At 40.6% G+C, this 18686-nt stretch overlaps 1 protein-coding gene across 1 annotated transcript in view; it reads left to right on the top strand.

Moving 5' to 3' along the window:
* Positions 1 to 18686, top strand: part of LOC137790010 (pro-neuregulin-3, membrane-bound isoform-like) — a 170438-nt gene that overhangs the window by 129297 nt on the left and 22455 nt on the right. Inside the window, exon 3 of the mRNA XM_068583939.1 lies at positions 14671 to 14744. Within this exon, the coding sequence (XP_068440040.1) occupies positions 14671 to 14744 (74 nt within the window). The remainder of the gene's footprint in view (positions 1 to 14670; positions 14745 to 18686) is intronic.

The following is an 18686-nucleotide window of genomic DNA, read 5'->3' as shown; positions in this document are numbered from 1 at the left end:
CCCACGCGGGATTGGCGTACTCCACCACTGCCTGTAAAAAATATTATATATGTGTAATTACTGGATGTTAATACATTGAATGGCTATTGTGGGAAAAATGTCGACCACAAGTATTAACTGGAGCACCTCGGCAGCCGAGTGGTTCCAGTGTATCAATCATGAAATCATGCACATCGTTGGGATCATGACTTAATTGGAGTAGAAAAATATGGCAAAATATGAAAATAATGTATTTAAATTGCTGTTGACTGTTATTTATTTATAACTGTTATTTATAACAGTCAACATCATATTTATATGAGGTCTTTCATTTCTTATATCATCCATTTGTAATAATGGCTGAGTTTCCTCCCCCTTCGTGCCTGTCACTGTATGTAAAAAGAACATGCATCTGTAATATTAACCATAATTAGGCTCTCAAACCATGTGAGCACTCGGCACAGCAGACTCAGTTCACAATGTTATCAAGACATGTCAGCTGGGTTAAGTTGCAAGAGGTTTCTCCCTATCAGCATGATTTGTTGAGCATGGGAACATCAAATGAGCCATCATTATTGAGGATGGAGCTTGACTGACATTGATGAACTCCACGCCGACGATATCCGTCTTGTAATTCCGAGACTCGCCCGCCCTTCATTTTCATTTCTCTTGCCCAGAGAAATGCGTTCATCCTTTCAGCCGTGTTTGCAAAGTGTGACGCGGACAGATATAGTGGATTTAACCAAACGCTAAACATGGAAGCGTATCCTCTGACGACTGCATGTCAGAGCTCTGCTTACCTCAGACGGATGCACAATTTGTGTTTATTTTGTCTGTGCTTTTGGGCATTGAAACAAATAAGGGGAGTATCATTTTACACTCCTTCGAGATGTTGCTGTTTCATTAAAAACTAGCTGAGTCATCCATGAAACATGTGCTAAATGCTAATTTGGATTTTTAACAGTTGAATATAGCATTTCTCCTTCCTATCCACTAATAATCGTAAATATATAGTCCAGCAAGTCACAAGGACCACACTGACCAAGCTGCATGGGATCAAGGGTAATTAAATCAACAGAGGTCGTCTATTTCTGAGCTTGAGCTACATTTGCCGAGAAAGGCCGAACATCTCAGCTTCTGCTGGCAATAATAACGAAACAGAGGGAACTGAATTAGAATCGAATCAATACCAATTCATAGCTGTCCATGAGTTAAAAAATAGCCCTTACTCACATGAAAAACTCACCGATAGGTAAATCATAAAAATATTGGTGTATTTACAGAGTGTATAGTAAATATAGATCACACTGAAAATCTATAGGGTGGACATCGGCAGTGAGACTGTGGGGTATTTCTCCAGCTCAATTCTCTTCCAATTAGCATTGCAGCTATAAGTTTGTTCTGCAGTCTCATTTTTCATTTTTAAATGTGAAATCCATTCCTTAAATCTTTTCGGGGGGGATTTTGCTTTCTCACTGCCTAAGGACTATATTTGTTTTGTGTTCCAGCGGCCTGTCAGCGCTCAGATTTGTGCTACGTTGAAGCATTGACCTGCGTATCGCGTTGTCAATATTAACCATTTGACGGCCTATCTGTTAATATTATAGCTCTAAACTCTCTCAGGATGAACTTGTCGAACGGGTTTCACAGCCGACGTCTTTGTGTGTTAGATTTGGTCATGAGTACAGTATCACAGCCACTCGTCTTGGAAACATCCAACAGTTGTTAACTGACTGACTCGACTGATTGCAATTTGTATAATTAGATCTAGACTGTCGCTACAACATGGTTAGCATATTCAAATTGAGAAATTGGGAGTATGCAGTGTTCCTTTGTTTTGTTGTTTCATCTTGTGTGGCATGCACGGTGCTGCAGTATAACCACAGTGATGTTGCTTAATTGGAGGTTTTATACTGTCATGAAGTTAAAACAATTGCGGTCTTATTAAACCAATCAAAACTCTCTGTGACTATAATGTAAACGACACAGTGGATGTTTAAAAGGTTTAAACGTAGAAAAGTGCTAGCTTTTCCTTGTTTTTTCTTTTTCGTGCGGCGATCTGGAAACTGTCTGTAATGATCTGGTTGCTAAGGCTCTCATGGCTTATATGACGCCCCCGAAGAGTCTCACTATGTGATAAACACAGCTCTCGCTATATGGTTAACAACAACCAATCGTGTTGAGTGGTTTCCTTGTCGATATAAACTTTACCAAGAGCAGGTGTAACAACCAAACTGACGGCATCCAGGTCTTTATTGACACCCATGGACATATTGAAGATGCAGCCAGTATTACACTGGGAGATACTGTACAGACGTAATTATAAAGAAACAATAAGCACTATTTGATTTTAAGCTGGGCTAAGATGTCATTCATTGTGGCGTCTGCCTGCTGGGAACAGCAATGTGACCATCTATTCAAGGCTGGTTGGCTGAGGCAGTCAGATTGATCACAATGGGAGCAATCTCTTTTTTCCCCCAGACTCTTGTTTGGGTTCTGTGAGACAGCAGCGTGAGCTGTTCCAGTCGTCTCTATCAGAGCACACGGCTCTAAACCTCTCACACTTGTAGGCCGCTTGCAGGAGCACACATACCACATTCAACACATGGAAGGCACAGTAGGTGTGTGCTGCCAGTTACTTAAGATGTGCCCTCCCTCCTCCAGCACACACACACACTCATCTTATTACATAGCGCTTCAGTGTGAGAGTAGGTATAGAGGACCATAATCCATCTTTTACAGCTGATACTGTAGCTTACCCAGAGGGTTTGGCTTCAAGACAGTTCATCTACAGACAAAGCTCTGCCTTGACGGTGCTACACACTCAGTGTGTGTTTTAGGGTATTTGCTAGCTTGTGTGTTTGTCTGTGCTTCTGAGAGTGTGCATGTACAGTATAGGTCTTTTGGAGGTCAGTAGAATTTGCCATGATTTAAACTCAATCATGCTGAACGTAGCAGACAGGATTAAGGTTGTAGAGGCAGATGTTAGCAGCATCCAAAACATTGGGCACAAAAGGCAGCAGTGTCCTCTTTTTTTTCTTTTTACAGAAATATTTTTTTAAGCTAAAAAAAAAAAAACAACAACCCTGCAGTGTCCCGATTCAGCAGTGGGTGGGCCTGGGGGGGGGACACAGCTCAGCTATTGGCAGACAGAAAATTAACCCAAGTCAACCTCTTTGATGAGCTCCTGATATGGATGCAGATCGGAGGAAACACCTGGAGCCGCGTGGCGCCATGGCTTTTGCGCTCTGTTATGCATCACGGAGCAGAATGATCCCCCAGATACTTTAGAACCAGAGGCAGATTTGTACTATGTAGGGCAAGATGAGAAGCAGGGAAATGGGCATAACTAATACCATTGATGTTTGTGGAGAAAACCACAACATAATCCTGCGTGCATGATAGTAGTATTAACTTGCAGCTCTTGAGGGCATTCACAGTGTTTTCAACTCATTTCTAATGTAACAATCATTTAATGCAGAATTGTCTCGCCAATCCCCGTTTGTATGCTATTGACTGAAATGCAACTATTAATGTTAACAGGAAAGTTATGAAGTTGTCCATGAGCTAGTTTAGATTTGTTTAAAGTTGTTGATACGTTCTTTACAAATATAGATATTTAGATTAATTATAATCGTATTTTACAACACTTCATCAACACTTCGCTATCATCATTAATCGTATATAAGAGAGCGAGATGGTGTCATTATTAATTTCAGGAGAGTCATACCTTGATGTCATAAACTTATCATGCTCTCAATAAAGTGTTACAAGTGTTTGTTTGGCACATTAAAAGAATTTGGTTTGATATAATATGCTATAATGTGCTTATTTATATATTTTGTCTGTGACTTTACATTTACCACATTGTGATATGACTTACTACTTCCTTAATTCAATAGTTAAGTTGTTTGGTGAAGTCGTACATCACAGTCTCTCATTTCTTTTGTTTATTTGTCAGACCATAATGCACAACACTGTAATTTACACAGACAATAAACAAAGAGAGGCAGCTCCTTATGGTGGGGACAAGATTGATGAACCTGCCATGGGTCACTGTGAGTCTCATAGGCAAAGGTGAACTCTAAAATAAGGTGCCATGCCGGAGGTTGATGCGTTTGCTCCTGAGGAGACAGATAATGACAGTGTTTCCAGAAATGTTGATACTTTGTGTCAAGTGTTAGTTAAGTTTACTGTAAGGAAAAGCTCTTAGTTTCCCTCCCCATAGCCTCTCATGCTATAATTACAGTATAATCATGTGTTAATGGCAATGTCTTCTCGTTTAAGACTAAATTGCTAGTCTACAGCAAACCCTATGATATTCCACAGGCGTCTGCATTTAATGCTGCACTTATTTACAAAATAAAGCACTTGTTTAGATAAAGGTCATTTCTTCTCAGTTATCTGTCAGTAGCCCCATTACTTTTCATATTACAAGAAAATGTTCGGAAATAGAGATTGATAAGGGCGACACAGATTTCATAAGCAAATAATGCGCACCACGGCATGCCATGCAAAGGACAAGTGTTGTTTACTTTATAGAAATTACTTCCTGAAATGATTTCATATATATATATATAAAGTAGTTGTCATATGGAGTTGCTTTTTTTTAGAAGACTTATACTCCTTATAAATATTAGAAAGCATATTCATATAGTTCAGCTCTCTCTCTGACACCTTTTAAATCCAGTAATGCACTCAAGTCATGTTTCCTCTATGTCACGTGCAACAAGAGATCTAAATAACTTGGTGAGGATCACCATCTCAGAGACCCATGTCCCCATTTATACAATGTGTGAAGACACACACATGATGTTACATACATCTTCACTTACTCATTACCAGTAGGAGGTAAATTATTCAGATCACTCTCGCTCCAGCTGTGGCGATGTCATCTTCCACATCGAAGACAATTCTTGGCACTTTAGTAACGTTGAGTTAAAGAGACTGTTTGCAGATAACAATGAAAATCAATCACTCTCAAGTAATACATCATGTTAGGACTGTATTTTCTATTTAGGGTTACAAACAACACAGCTGAACTTAATTACTTTTTCATTGGCTGCAGTCCTAAAGGGGCATGTAGACAATATCAAAGAAGATACGCTTTTACACACCTCGTTGACAAGCAGGGACTTCTGTTTTTTTTTTCTCCTGCCATCTCTCTTAATTACTGTTTAATAATCACATTATGTTCTCTCAAGATGCAGTTCAAACACCCCTTTCTAAATCCTTAATGTACTGCATCATAGTGAAGGCAGCCAGCGGTCTATGTTGTCTGGCGCCGGCAATCGCTTGAGAAAGGCAGAGAGGGCTGATGAATAATAAAGAAACATCTCTGGTGATTCAGGAAGATATTGTTTTGATGTATCTCATAAGCTTCAAGATTGTCAGGATGATCTCAGTCAAAAGGTTCAGGCGGTTAAATCGCTTATCAGCTTAGGAATTGTACATTATTAACAAGAAGTGCTAATATCCACTGTTAGTTGTGCTTTAGCCTCAAACAAGTCTTCTTTAGATTAACACAGAAATATTACAGCTTTGAGTAGAGTGATTGCAGCTAAAATGTGAATTCTAACAGCAACTTAACGTGAAGTTGTAAGCCTCCATCTGCATTCTCCATTTTTAGTTTGCCGCACAGCACAGCGAATGAAGATCCATCATAATGCAGTTTGAGGTAATGCTCCCTGGTGAAACCACTTTATGGAGAAATGTGTTGCTTTTATATACATCCTAGCTTGTCTCCTTGTCTCTTTAGCGTGTCCGTTGAGGATGAAAGATTTATTTACAGTTGCATAAAACTAAATCAGAAACCACTCTGGCCTTTTTTCCCCCTCAAAACACCTCAAACAAATATAGTTTTCCCTCAGTAGAAGCTGTTATTGGTTAAGGCTCATATATTTATGGGAGCACCTGAAGATATTACTCATGGTCATGGAGCATGACTCATATGACATCATTAACAGAAACATGGTGCAAATAGCCACACAGCTGCAGTGGTAGCCTGTTATATACGTAGCTGTTGATACTTTTGCTGCGGCACCTCTTCACACGTTAATTCATGTTGTTTAGCAAGTCTTCTGCAAACACACCAGATGATGATCATCGCCACAAACAGAGCTGATTGATGATCACGTTATCTTTCCCACCTATTTGCCGTGTTAGATTTGAACGGAAATAGTCAAGCAATCAACTTTTTTAAATGACGTATCACCCGGTGGGAAGCGTGGAAGGTTACTCACAGGAGTTGATAGTACACAATGCAGATGTCTGGTATTACACAGGGTTAAAAGTGCAAATCTTATGAATATTTACCCTAAATGGACTGTTGGTAACATTCATCCTTATTTTTCAAGAGGGTAGCTTAAAGTATTAGGCTCTTCAAAACCGAACAGTGTTTCCTAGTCTGCCAGTACATTTCCTTTTTTTTATGCAATTGTGTGCACACGCACATCCCCACATCCACAGAGAGAAAGCAAAAAGAAATCTCGAAAGATGAAGAGGAATACATCCCCTTCAGCGGCAGCCCCCCTCTCTCACTGTGTCCGTCTCCCCTCACCCTTTTCTACCCGCTCTGTTATCTCTCGTCCTTTGAAACAGCACCTGTTACAGACTCGCAGCTTGGGAGCACCGTCGTGATGTAGTGCGCTCTCCCGCGTGATACAGTGTGCCAGCTCCCACTTTCGCATTCAGCCCTGCTTATGTGCGAGGCAAACAAGCCGGGACGTCTTCATCCTCCAAGAGCTTAATGACTACTTGGAGCATTCAAATCCGAGATAGGGCACACCGGGCCAGAACATTGTGTGCTATGTGTTGCACTTTTTGTGCCATGCGTCTGTTGAAATATTTCATTTTGCGAGTTGGTTCAGACGCCGTTTGATTTGATAGTGAGGCTGCGTAAGTGTGTGTTTATCTGGATGAATGAAATGGCTGCAGCAGCCTTGTTTACTGTCTTAGCTGATGACATTGTAATGATCTCTGCAGCGAAAAGGGGACATTGCAGCCGCAATTATGCAATATGCAATAAACACTTTTCACGAGCAAAACCAAGAAAGGTAGAGAAACCTTAAAAAAGGAATGAGGACAGTATAACCTTACTAAACTTTATTCACAATGTATTTACTCTAACAGTAAAGTGGTTCATTAGTCAGGACCCTAATGAAGCTGTAATTAACTCTAGTAGAGAGAGTAGAGCACCGTATCTGAGACAAACGGTTTGCTTGACTGACAATCTAGATTTTAATCACAGCATTATAGCACTATATATCACACATCAAACTTTTCATGTCCCCAGAAAATGAAATAGCTTTATTAATGCTCTGTTTTGTCATTAAAGTAATTAGGTCTACCACAATTTATGATGCCAATTATTTAACCGCTATTCCCGCATCATGTTTAAATCCACACATCCTCAGTTATTTTTACAGAGGGAGGAGTTGCTCAGTGACAGCCATCCTTCTTGCTTCACTTCGTTCGGGCCTTTTATCTCGGTGAAGCATTTAGGTTTCCAACACAGACACATCCTGGCGGTGGCATATCACTCTTGTATGTAAACAGCTCACACACAGTAATAGACATCCATCAAACCCGCTCGAGGTATAAATCATGTCCACCGTACCTTCGCCGCTGCACTGCTCCAAAAGACGAATAGAGATATATATCGCATATGCGATGAAAGTAGAAGGCTGTCTTTATTGGAGGCATTTTGGCCTCGTAGCATGTTTGTTTTTTTTAACCATAGAACAATCTGGGCAGATTGCAGCCAACTCATAGCCTATTCTTCCCTCGTACCCCATCAATAACAATGAGAGAAGTGTCAACCACTGATTAGGCTTTGATATTGAGAGTGAATAGAATGTGTGTGTGTGTGTGTGTGTGTGTGTGTGTGTGTGTGTGTGTGTGTGTGTGTGTGTGTGTGTGTGTGTGTGTGATGGGTGTGATATGTTTATGTGCGTATTTCTTATTATAAAAGAAATTCGATCGCTGGAGGTCTACTTCTTTTCTGCTCATAAAAAATGGATTTGAGTTAGTCATCCCGACCTTCCCAGTGGTAAAAATTAGGCTGCGGTGAAAAGCGAATGCAGCTTAAATCAACTGCCGCCCGTCATCTTCCTACTACACTGTATTTATACACTAGATATAATAGGTTGGTATCTCATTATACAGCAGCACAGACTATATCTCTTAAAATACCACAGTATCATCCTCACCCAGTCAGCGGGCTTTAAATAATTTATTGCAATATTTATTGCAATTAACATAATACCATATTGCATCTGTGCATCAATGCATATGCAAATTTAGATTTTATTATGCATGACTTGTAGGTCAATTTATGGAAATTAAGGGTAACGCCCAATTCAGTAATACGTATCAACATCAACTGCACCAGTTGGTAGGCAATATGAGAGGTGGCAGCGAGTCAAAAGACTTGGTGCAGTGTGATAAATTTGCCTATCGAGTGTGACAAGAACCCCTGCTGCCAAATAATGATTGCCTTTGATAGAGAGACTGAAGAAAGTCATTTCCAAGAATAAGAATCAGGTAATTAAGGGAAAATGGATTCAGTCCAACATTATCTGTTTCAGATTATTTGTAGATACTTTCTGTTAACTTCCCAGTCATCATGCGCGGATAAGATCAAGAGCTAAGTTTAAGTAGCATGCAGTGTCTCCTCGTATGTCATGAGTCATTCATTTATGGCAGCAAAGATAAGTTATTCATTTCATTTTGGCAAACAGAACTAACAAGCTGATGATAATGTCCTGCAGTTCAGGGTTAGCCAGCTTTAGTCATAAAGCCCAATCGTATAGACCGGATAAATCAAGACTGCTGGAAAAGCTTTTCATATTGAATGTGAGGCTATGACCGTGCTTAAACATGGCGCAGCCAAAATGTTGAACCCTACGGGAGGTCAAGTCTTCTAATCAAAGATGGAATTTTCTACACAGCTTCACGACTCCTCAGAAAACCATCTGCTTCCATCAGAATATAGACGCCATGAAAAACCACACTTGCCATATTTAAATGAAAATATTTAATATGTGAAGCTACCGTATATGGACTTCATGTTAATGTACTTAACATGTGTTATTGTATCCTTCAAAAGTGTACATCAACAACATAAAGACAAAAACAACAGTAGATTCCTGTGTTAAATGCCTTTGGATGGATCATTCACGTGATATGAAGAATTACTCAATTGAGAATGCAATTTTAACATTTAGTACCTCTAAATGTTAGTCAATGTTAGACATTGAGCACCTCTTCTTGAGCTTTCAATCACTTTCTCTCCATCATCAGATGCAGAAACTTTTTAAATATAATTTCTAAGGTCAAAAATGTACTTTTGAACCACAGCTTTTGAGCCAGAATGGGTGATAAACCCTTCAGCAAATAGGCAAATGTGCTTTCTTGCCAAGAGTTATATGAGAAGATTGATAGGACTCTCATGTCCAGCATGAAGCTTTTGCCAGGAGCTTGTTATCTCGGCTCAGCATAGAGACTGGAAACACAGGAAGCAGCTGGCCTGGTCGGTCCAAAGGTGACAACATCTGCCTAACTGCACCTCTAAAATTCATTTTAATGGTGGGGTTGTGTGTATGTGGGTGACATATTAATTTTACCCTGCTTCTAAACGATATGCTAGGCTAGAAAAACGTTGTATTCAGTATTTACTGCACAGAAATGTGAATGGTATTGATTATCTCATCATGTCTTTGCCATTTTCTTGTAAAACGTTCACTATAAGCTGTGCAACATCACTTCCCCTTTTACTGCAACTGGTTGTCAACAGATGCTGTTAAAAGTGAGGGGAAATTATCAATGGCTGCAAGATATTGTACATCAAAGAGTCAGTTACAAGCCTGAGTGGATATAGTCAGTACACACTCAACGCTGCACTGTACAACTGCAGTTCATATGGACTTTTTTTATATGACATGTGGAAGCTAATGCATGGGCGTCAGGGATTAAATGAAAAGTTTGGTTGACACGATCGCATTCCCGCTCCTTCTCCCCTCCTTGAACCTCTTTTCCCTCCCCTTGCGCTCAAACTATCCTCCATTTTTCTTCACGCTAATTAACAGGCAGGGTGGTGATTAGTTATGAGGCAGCGCTCCCCACCCCTCCGTCATCCTCCAGACTCGGAGGTGTGTTTTCTCCGTGACTTGAACATGTGTTAAAGGCAGCTGGATAGTCACAGCTCCGGAGCAGTGGGGGGGAAACATGCTCCGACTCTATAGCTGCTGCTCATACACACAGCGGCTGCAGGATATAAACACACACACACACACACTTGAGAAAGCCGTCTCATATACCCCGATCGACACACACATCTGAGTTCTCCTTGAGATATGCCCCCCTTTTGAAACAAACAGACGCGCACATACATAAAAACAAGCCCTTGCCCTCAATGGAAGACGCACGCCCAAACACATACTGGAAGTGCGTCATTATCCCACATTGTTTATCATCCATTCAACGGCATGTTCACACAAACATATTTACAAGGCATTGTTTGCATCTCACTGAGGGATATGGCTGAGCTTGTTTCACAGTGCTACGGCAATGGAAGGAGGGGAGCGATGGAGACTTAGACAAACAGAAAGCAAGCCCAGACGTAAACAGATAGCCAGACAGGCATTCTGCCTTTGGGTCCGTGATTCAGAATACTAACAAGGCGTCTCAGCTCACACCCAGGGATAGAAGGTGATACAGGGCAAAGCCAGGCAATGGCAGGGGAGGGATGTTTTACCCTTGAAATCTGTGTGGTCGCGTTGGGTACCTCCCTGATCTTTCATGGTACACGATTGGCTGTTTGACTTTGACTGACACTCTGACAGAAAAGGGACCGTGCTTGACTTTAATACCAAATCAAGGACTCCGTTTTTCACCGCAAACAAAGGGATCAGAATCGTAATCAGCCGATAGCTTTATCAGCCATGTGTGCGTACGCATACATGGAATTTGACTCTGGTTACAATTTGCTCTCTTCCGTGTACATATTCTATACAAATAAACAAGATAAATATATAAAAAAGACATTAAAGACAACAGAGAACACAGCAACTAAGCATCAACGTTAACATCTAACTAATATGTACAATATAAATATATATTGAATAATACATATGAACAATGAACTGTGGATATTAGTGCAGAAAGGTGTTAACATTGTAGTGCAGATGGAGGTGTTTGATTCATTTTTCATCAGAGTGACGGCCAGTGGATGCCCAAAGTTTGTATCTGGCAACCTGGAAAATAACAAGTTTTCCTGTTTGATATGTATTTGACAACCTTTCTCACGAAAGATAACATTGTATGTAGGATGAATATATGTGTGAAAACACTCCAGTTTCTTCTGGGTTATTTTAAATCCCACTGCGGCCTTGTAATAATGACTCCCACAGAAAAGCAGTTTTAATTTGGTAATTATTCTGATATTTTCACATTAGTCATGTGGATTGGTGCGTTGCGCATCATATGACATGTTATTTTGCATATTCCATTTCACTGGTAAATGTGTGGTCTGATTTAATGGTGTATCTCTATGGTAATTAAGGATGATTTGTACAGGGGTATTCGGTTTCATATTTCTTATCAGTGTTTTTTTTTCCAGATCACTTAAATCCTATCCTTTCGCTGTCAATTTTGTAAGATGCATACTGAGTGCATTATGAACCACAATAATTCAAGTGATGCTATTCAGCGAAGACATTTTTATTGTACTATACTATGTCATGCAAATGACAACAACAGAACAAGCCCTGCCTCACAAATGTAGAGTGAACACGAGCTGGGTAATATGTACGAATAGAATGAACGACAGTATCATCCGCATAACACGATTTGTGCCAACAATAAATGCTTGAATTAGTTTGGTCATCATATCTGTACTACGAAGGAGAATTTCCAAAAATATCTCCAGAAAACTGCAATTGTCAGCCTAAGATATTGTCATATTATTGTTTGATATTATTGGTCTATTAGTAGCTCGTGTGTGCTGCTCTATAGGACAACATAACAACATGTCCTCATTGATTTGTTTGTATGGCGTAAAAGAAGGATTTGCCAAGGACTTTGCGTTTGTCATTCTTTTTAATTCCAATTAAAAGGTAGAAGTCTGTCTGTGGGAGAGACAATAACAGGAAAAAAAAGCAAGTTCTTTATCCCCTCCTTTGCTCGCCTGAGCGGATATAAAGGTTTTTGTTTTTTTCTTCAGAAATGAAATGAGGAATTTGAGGTTTTTTAAGGCTATTTTTCACACATCAGTTGAACAGTAATGAGTGGCACTATTTAAAGGTGCAGTTAGAGACTTTTTACTGCCACATAACACAAATGGACTGTTTCAACGATCATGCCCTGCAGCCTGACAGCAGTGGTGATCGCCATGAACGCTACCGAGACTTCAAAAGCTTTTCAAACTCCCTTTCTAGCAAACCCGTGATTTAAAATGTTTTGTGCATCTTTCAATTATAATTCTGCATAGCTATAATCAGTATTTTTTATAATTACAATGAAACAAATAGCCATATGTGATGGAAAGGGAAATGGTCACTTTTAATGACTCAGCAGATCCAATCAGCTGTATCAAGAATCACTGATTTGGTTTTCTGGCACCCGACTTTATTGTTTTGATTAACTCTCCACGCTCTCGTATTCTGTCATTTCCAGAAACAGCAGGCTGCTGTTTTCAGCAGAGAAAATGCTCTATAAACCCACTGTTAGTTCTCCAGTACCACCTGGTGAACATAGGGGAACGTTTAACAGTTAAAGAGACGGATACTTTCGGTTCGGGGGATCAAAAAAAAAGCTTAAATTAAAGTGAATATCAGACTTGACTGTGTTCTCTTGCCTAAAAATGCAAATGGTTGCTCACAAATTTGCCAAATAAACTTTTTAGATGAAAACATGTCAGTGTTGGGTTCAGAGATGGTTCATACCGTCTCCAAATGGCCAAAAATTCTGTCAATATATCTTAAAAGCTTCATCGAGAATCTTGTCCTAAAATGGTGGAAATGCAATTGCATTTTTTATGACAAAACAAATACCAAAATTGTGCCACCAATTCTTCACAAAATTCAACTTACTATTGGAGGAGTATTTTCCTTTGGATCCACAACATCACCAAACAGTCTGCACAGCCAGATTGCATTGCATTTGAACCACTATCAGCTTAAATAAGACCAGATACTCTATTCTTTTCATTTTCATTAATTGTGAAGTTCCATTCTGCATTACAGAGGACTAGAAAGTATAAGAAACTGCACATACTGAGCTGAGACACATTGAACAAATAAACGCTGAAACTGCAGCCTGAGATGTAAAAACAAAACAATCTGACACAGTTTTCACTCTTATCCAACTTAACCAAAACCGTGTGCTGCTCAGTTGGTTTCACAGAGCTCCGTTGTTCTTTGCATTGTTGTTGTTTTATTTGTCTTCAAGCTATCAGATTGAGCCAAGCTGAGTGAGAGCGAATGGTCGACTTGCCTGTCACTCGTCCAGGACATTACACTGCATATGAGAGCGGTGACACTGGTGGAAATGTGGTGGACAGATATTGACGGATAATGTGCGATCGCAAATCCCTGCAGTTTACCTACAATATGTCATCGACCGATGGAATAGAGAGAATATAGACAACTCTGACATATCGCTCACTCAAGTACAAGTTTATGTTGAAAGAGACACATCAAAGCAAATCCCCCAATTGTCTCCCCTAAGCCGTGAAAGCAGAGGGATGGATCAGCCCACTGAATGTGCTCACAGTGTGGCCGCTACTGGAGATGACTAAGTCCTCTTTGAGACAAAAACTATTGAGAATTGTACCAAACTAGGTCTGAGTGCAGAGAGACAACACCAAAACTTTATGTTTCTGACCTGATTTCTTTGCTTAACTTCACACGTTTATGTAAAAAAAAAACAATTAAAAAAAAACAGAACAAGTATGTCTTTCAAGTGTTTTCTATTTTTCATTCTTTTTATTTTAGATTGGTAAAAAAAAAAATCTCCAAACATTAACTGGTGTGATACATGTATAATAATGCAGAACGATGAGGGTATTGCCGAGCTATTGCAACATACCCAGCCAAACTTGAAAATGTGATAATTTCGCTAGATATATTCACGACAGTTGCTGAGGGATCTGCAGGCGTCAACAGCGGAGAGATATTTATTTGATGATGAAGGCAAATATCTGGACTGTGCCAGGACGTTGTTTATATGAGCGTTCCAACTATGGCAGCTTCCCTTCCACTGTAGATCTTGAGTTGTCTGCATCACGCCAAGTCCTCTCCATCCCAGTAGCCCATTTCTTCCACTGGGACCTGGCATTCCTGTCAGTCATGTGCTATCAGCGAGGCTGCAGACGCTGCTTAGGCCGGCCCAACTATCTTTCCCTTCCTTTCTCTTTCTTCTCACCCCGCCCCTCTCGACAGTTTCTGTGTATCTCCCTCTACCACCTCAGTCCTCGGTGAGCACTCAACTTTTTACCATCCGTTCAGTCCTCTTTCTGGGTTTCCTCTCCTCAACTTTCCTTATCTGGAAGTCTTCAGCTGATAGTTCATGCTGTACTCTGCTACTTTTTGCTTGATTTGTCTTGCTTCTAATCTTGCTCTCTTTTTCCTCTCTCTCTCTTTCTATTTCTCTCTCTCTCTCTCTCTCTCTCTCTCTGTGTCTCTGTCGCAGGTGTAAGGAGGGCTACCATGGACTACGCTGTGACCAGTTTGTTCCCAAGACAGATGCTATCTTGTCAGACCCAAGTACGCTCTCCTTTTCTATTTTACACCCCACCATATCAGTGTATTGATCTGCGACATGAAAACAAATTCCAGCATGTTACATGCCCATGAGCGAATTTCTGACTGTACTGCATCACTCAGCAAGATAAATATAAATCAGTGAGATCTGCCTCACTTTAACACTCGGCGTAAAGGGGTGATGGTGGCAACTGTGAACACGACGTCGCCGCTTCAAGTTCAACTGCGCACTTTGTTGTTACTTTACATCTTTCTCTGTACACAAATATACTTAGAGAACTCACGTCTCTAAGCTAATGAGTACCAGATGACATGAAGACGTAGCTGTTGTATAAAGTCGAACACGTGATGGTACAATATTTCATTCATATGAACAGACGTTTCAGCTGCTGCTTCATTAGGCTTAATGTCCGCCCAGTATATATGTTTCATAACATGTGGTGATACATGTATTAATACCGTCATAATGTAGAGATTTCCATTTGAATCTGTATTTTATTAGAACAGTAAAACAGGATTTAGTTACAGGACACTGCGTTTCTTTATTGAACCACATAGGTACAGAGCTACCATTTAGATTTTAGAATTAAAACCTGTGCATGAAACCTCCTGTATCTTTTATTACAGTCTTTAATCTAGCTTTGCTTTAGTCTCGCTAAAAGGAACGAACGTCTTCAATTTTCTTCATGAAACACTATTTCTCAGGAGTGTTTGAATCCCCATGACAGCTGTGGAGAGTAGTTAAGAAATAAAGCAGAAGTCAGAGGTACAAGGAAGAGAAATTGGTGGCCCAGAGCCTTTCCCATGAGGCTGCGGCTTTACAAATTCACACTGTTTTATGGAGTGACTTGGCTCCTCTGCACCAAGAGTCAGAGACAAAACTTAACTTCTATTGCCTTCTGTTTGATGCCATCAGGCCCACTGAGAGTCCATTAATGGGGTCACGAGCCAGTGTCACAAAGCATGTTTCTTTCTCCCAGCTAGTTTTCACAGTGGGATTCATTTGGTCTTCTATAGGCAGACATCAATTTCCGTGCGTGTCCAGGTCTGGGTTATGTCTACACATTCATGGTATGTGTGTATTTATTAAAAATGTATTTAATGATCTACAGAGGAACAATTCTAAAATATGCTTTGTTTGATTTTATATGTTTATATGCCATTTAATGCACATAGTGTGCAGTAGAATATGCTAAGCAAAAAAAGGACATTTCCTGCAGTGTATGGGCTGACTGGACACAACAGAAAGTCTTTCTTGGGAAAAAAATCCTATTTCAAAATATAGCAGGTATAGCAGATATACAAGTCCTTTCAGATGACGAGCTACCATATTTTATCGTAGCTGAAGATAAGTTTTTAAAAGTGAGTAACGAGAGGAGGAATATCCCAGATAACAGCATTAACTGCGATGGTTCAAAACTATATTTGCACTTTCTGCTCTTGCTACTACTTGTTCTGTAGTAGCAAGAGTAGTTTACGGCCCCTTTTATTCTTATGGTCCCTCAAAACAAACCTAATTATTTATTTAAATCATTTCTTGAGTCTTGTTGGGTTAAAATTATTCAGTGACCGTAACAAAAAAATCAAACATTGAAAGAAAAAACCCACAGCAACATAATGTTTTGACATCTGGGGTATACCTACCAACCCACAAACTGCAAAATAACCCACGATACAAGGATGAACCTAAAAACGAGAATAATATATCTCTTTAAATAATTAATACTATATGACATTAGAATAGAAGAATGCCTCCACCTAAAACTGCAAAAAAAGTTGGAGTTTGAAGAAGGTTAGGGGGGAAAAAATACATTTAAATAAATAAATGGAATACCATTTCCACATGTCAAAGTTGTGACTGAATGTAAACAATACTCCAAGAATTTGGAGAGAGAGAAAAAGTATGCTGTTGGTGAAAAACCTGCCACCTCTCATCACAGATGTTTCATTAAATTAGGCTCCAAAGTCAACTCTTGCAATATAGAATCATCCACATCCACCCCCGCTGCATAAACTATATATATGTATATGCATACATCTGGTTATAACATGATCTTAAGTGCAGCCTTGCCAGACTTGTCATGAAAATATAAGGATGTCATGCAAAGCAGGGAGTTAGTTCCTCGTGCAGCGCCCATTCAAAAGTTGCCTTCCTGTGGAGTGTTTGGTCTGCTGTACTGCTGCTGGCAGCTTGCAGCTTTCTCAAGGGCCGCTCAGCCAAACAACTTTTACACTCGACACTGTGCTTCCTCGGGGCATGAGCACGTACATGCCCCAACGTAGATGCATCCCCGAGCAATGTGAGCGTATGCGTGTTATTTGGGTGCAAAAGCGTTCTTTCTTTTTTTTTTTTAAAGTGGAGAAAACATGTTTAAGAAATCCTAATCAGTCGTAATTTTGTATCATGAACTCCTCCTTAACATCTTCTGTCAGGGGACAAAATGATGGAATTATGATGAAATTATGATGTCACAAAACTGGATACAAATTGCATTGTACTGCCACAACCCTTCAGCCACCATATGAGATAAGTCCACCCTGGAAGAGTTGAGAGAGGAATGAAGCCTGTTTTGATCTCTGTTGATACAAAGTAATCTCAAATTTACCCAGATTACCAAGAGTTTTGAGGATTATCCTGCATTATAAAGACAAATCATATAATAACATGCAGGCATACATACACACGCTATCAGCAACTGCAAGTGGGACTAGCTCCAGTAAACTTCAATTCATTCCAGTGTGCGTGTCGGTGTGTGTGTGTGTGTGTGTGTCGCGGGTTGGTTTTTCCATGCTTGTTTTACAAGCAGCGTTTAATACTACATCTTCAGCATTAGACACAAATCACACACAGGGGAGAGAAAAGTTTCATCTCGCACTCTTTTCTCTTTTAACCTTTTTTTTTTTCTGAAATCAATCCCTTTGCTCCTCACAGTCACAAATCATCATCGCCTCTCGCGCTTTGTCTTGGTATTGACTGGCCACAAGGCAGCCACTCAACAGAGCGGTCCGCGCTGGCTCCGCACACACAGTTCTGCTCAGCCATGCACACATCCTCACAAAAGGTAGAAAGACCGTCGCTCACATCTCAAAAGCCCAGGGACAAAAGGACAAAGAGGCTCCCTGTCAGGTAGTGCAGCTCCACCGCTGTGAACTTAGCCTGGGAAATGAGATGTGGAGAAGGTGCTGTGGTCTTGTATATCGGTGAACAGCGGGGAAGTGGCGGGGTCTTTAATTGGAAACATGGGGGTGTAGGAAGGCAGCAATATAGTCTATGGCTTGGAACTGGGGGATAGTTATCGGCATGCAACGAGTGTGGGTGGAGTTGCGCTTGTTGCACCTTTGAGACTTCGTGCGATGTTCAGTGGAAGATGGAAGAGAAGAAGGGCGGAGGTGAGCGGGCTTTTGGTTTTACCCCGCTGATTTATAAAGAGGAAGACGGCAATTCTCAAATTTGAACTATTTATCTCCGGTAGCTATCAGGTCTGGAGTAAGTAGCTGCACAGGATATTGAGTTCAATAACACGCACATACACAAACACTGGATCCCCGGTTCCCTGCTCACCCAAACGAAGGAGGGGGGGATTAAGGATTTGATTCACTTCTGCCATTGTCTCTCCCACCCGCCAGATTTCTTCCTCTTAATCGGGCCAAGAGCCTCTGACATGATGCACAGGTATTCTTCAAGCTCGCTCAAGGCTCCCACAAGACGGCGTAAGTGACTCCCAGGGCTGCTTTAAGTTGCCAGCGCAATGGATTGGGCGCCGGCACGTATTATGATTGGTGAATGTCTCCAGACAAGGCGATGCCAGGACGGGGGATGTGCATCCGTGTTGTAATGACATCATCTGCACAGGCTGTGACAGTCAGGACGATTCAGAGCGGGGGAAAGTGTTGGCTGTTGCCATGGGCAATCACAGAGAAAGGCTTGAATGGATAATACGGATC

Source organism: Clinocottus analis, unplaced genomic scaffold (genome assembly GCF_023055335.1).
Source record: "Clinocottus analis isolate CAN_PGR_092001 unplaced genomic scaffold, fCliAna1.0.p SCAF_19, whole genome shotgun sequence".
NCBI classification, from domain to species: domain Eukaryota; kingdom Metazoa; phylum Chordata; class Actinopteri; order Perciformes; family Cottidae; genus Clinocottus; species Clinocottus analis.
Note: the sequence above shows the minus strand (reverse complement) of the source record. Positions and strands in the feature narration are given on the sequence as shown.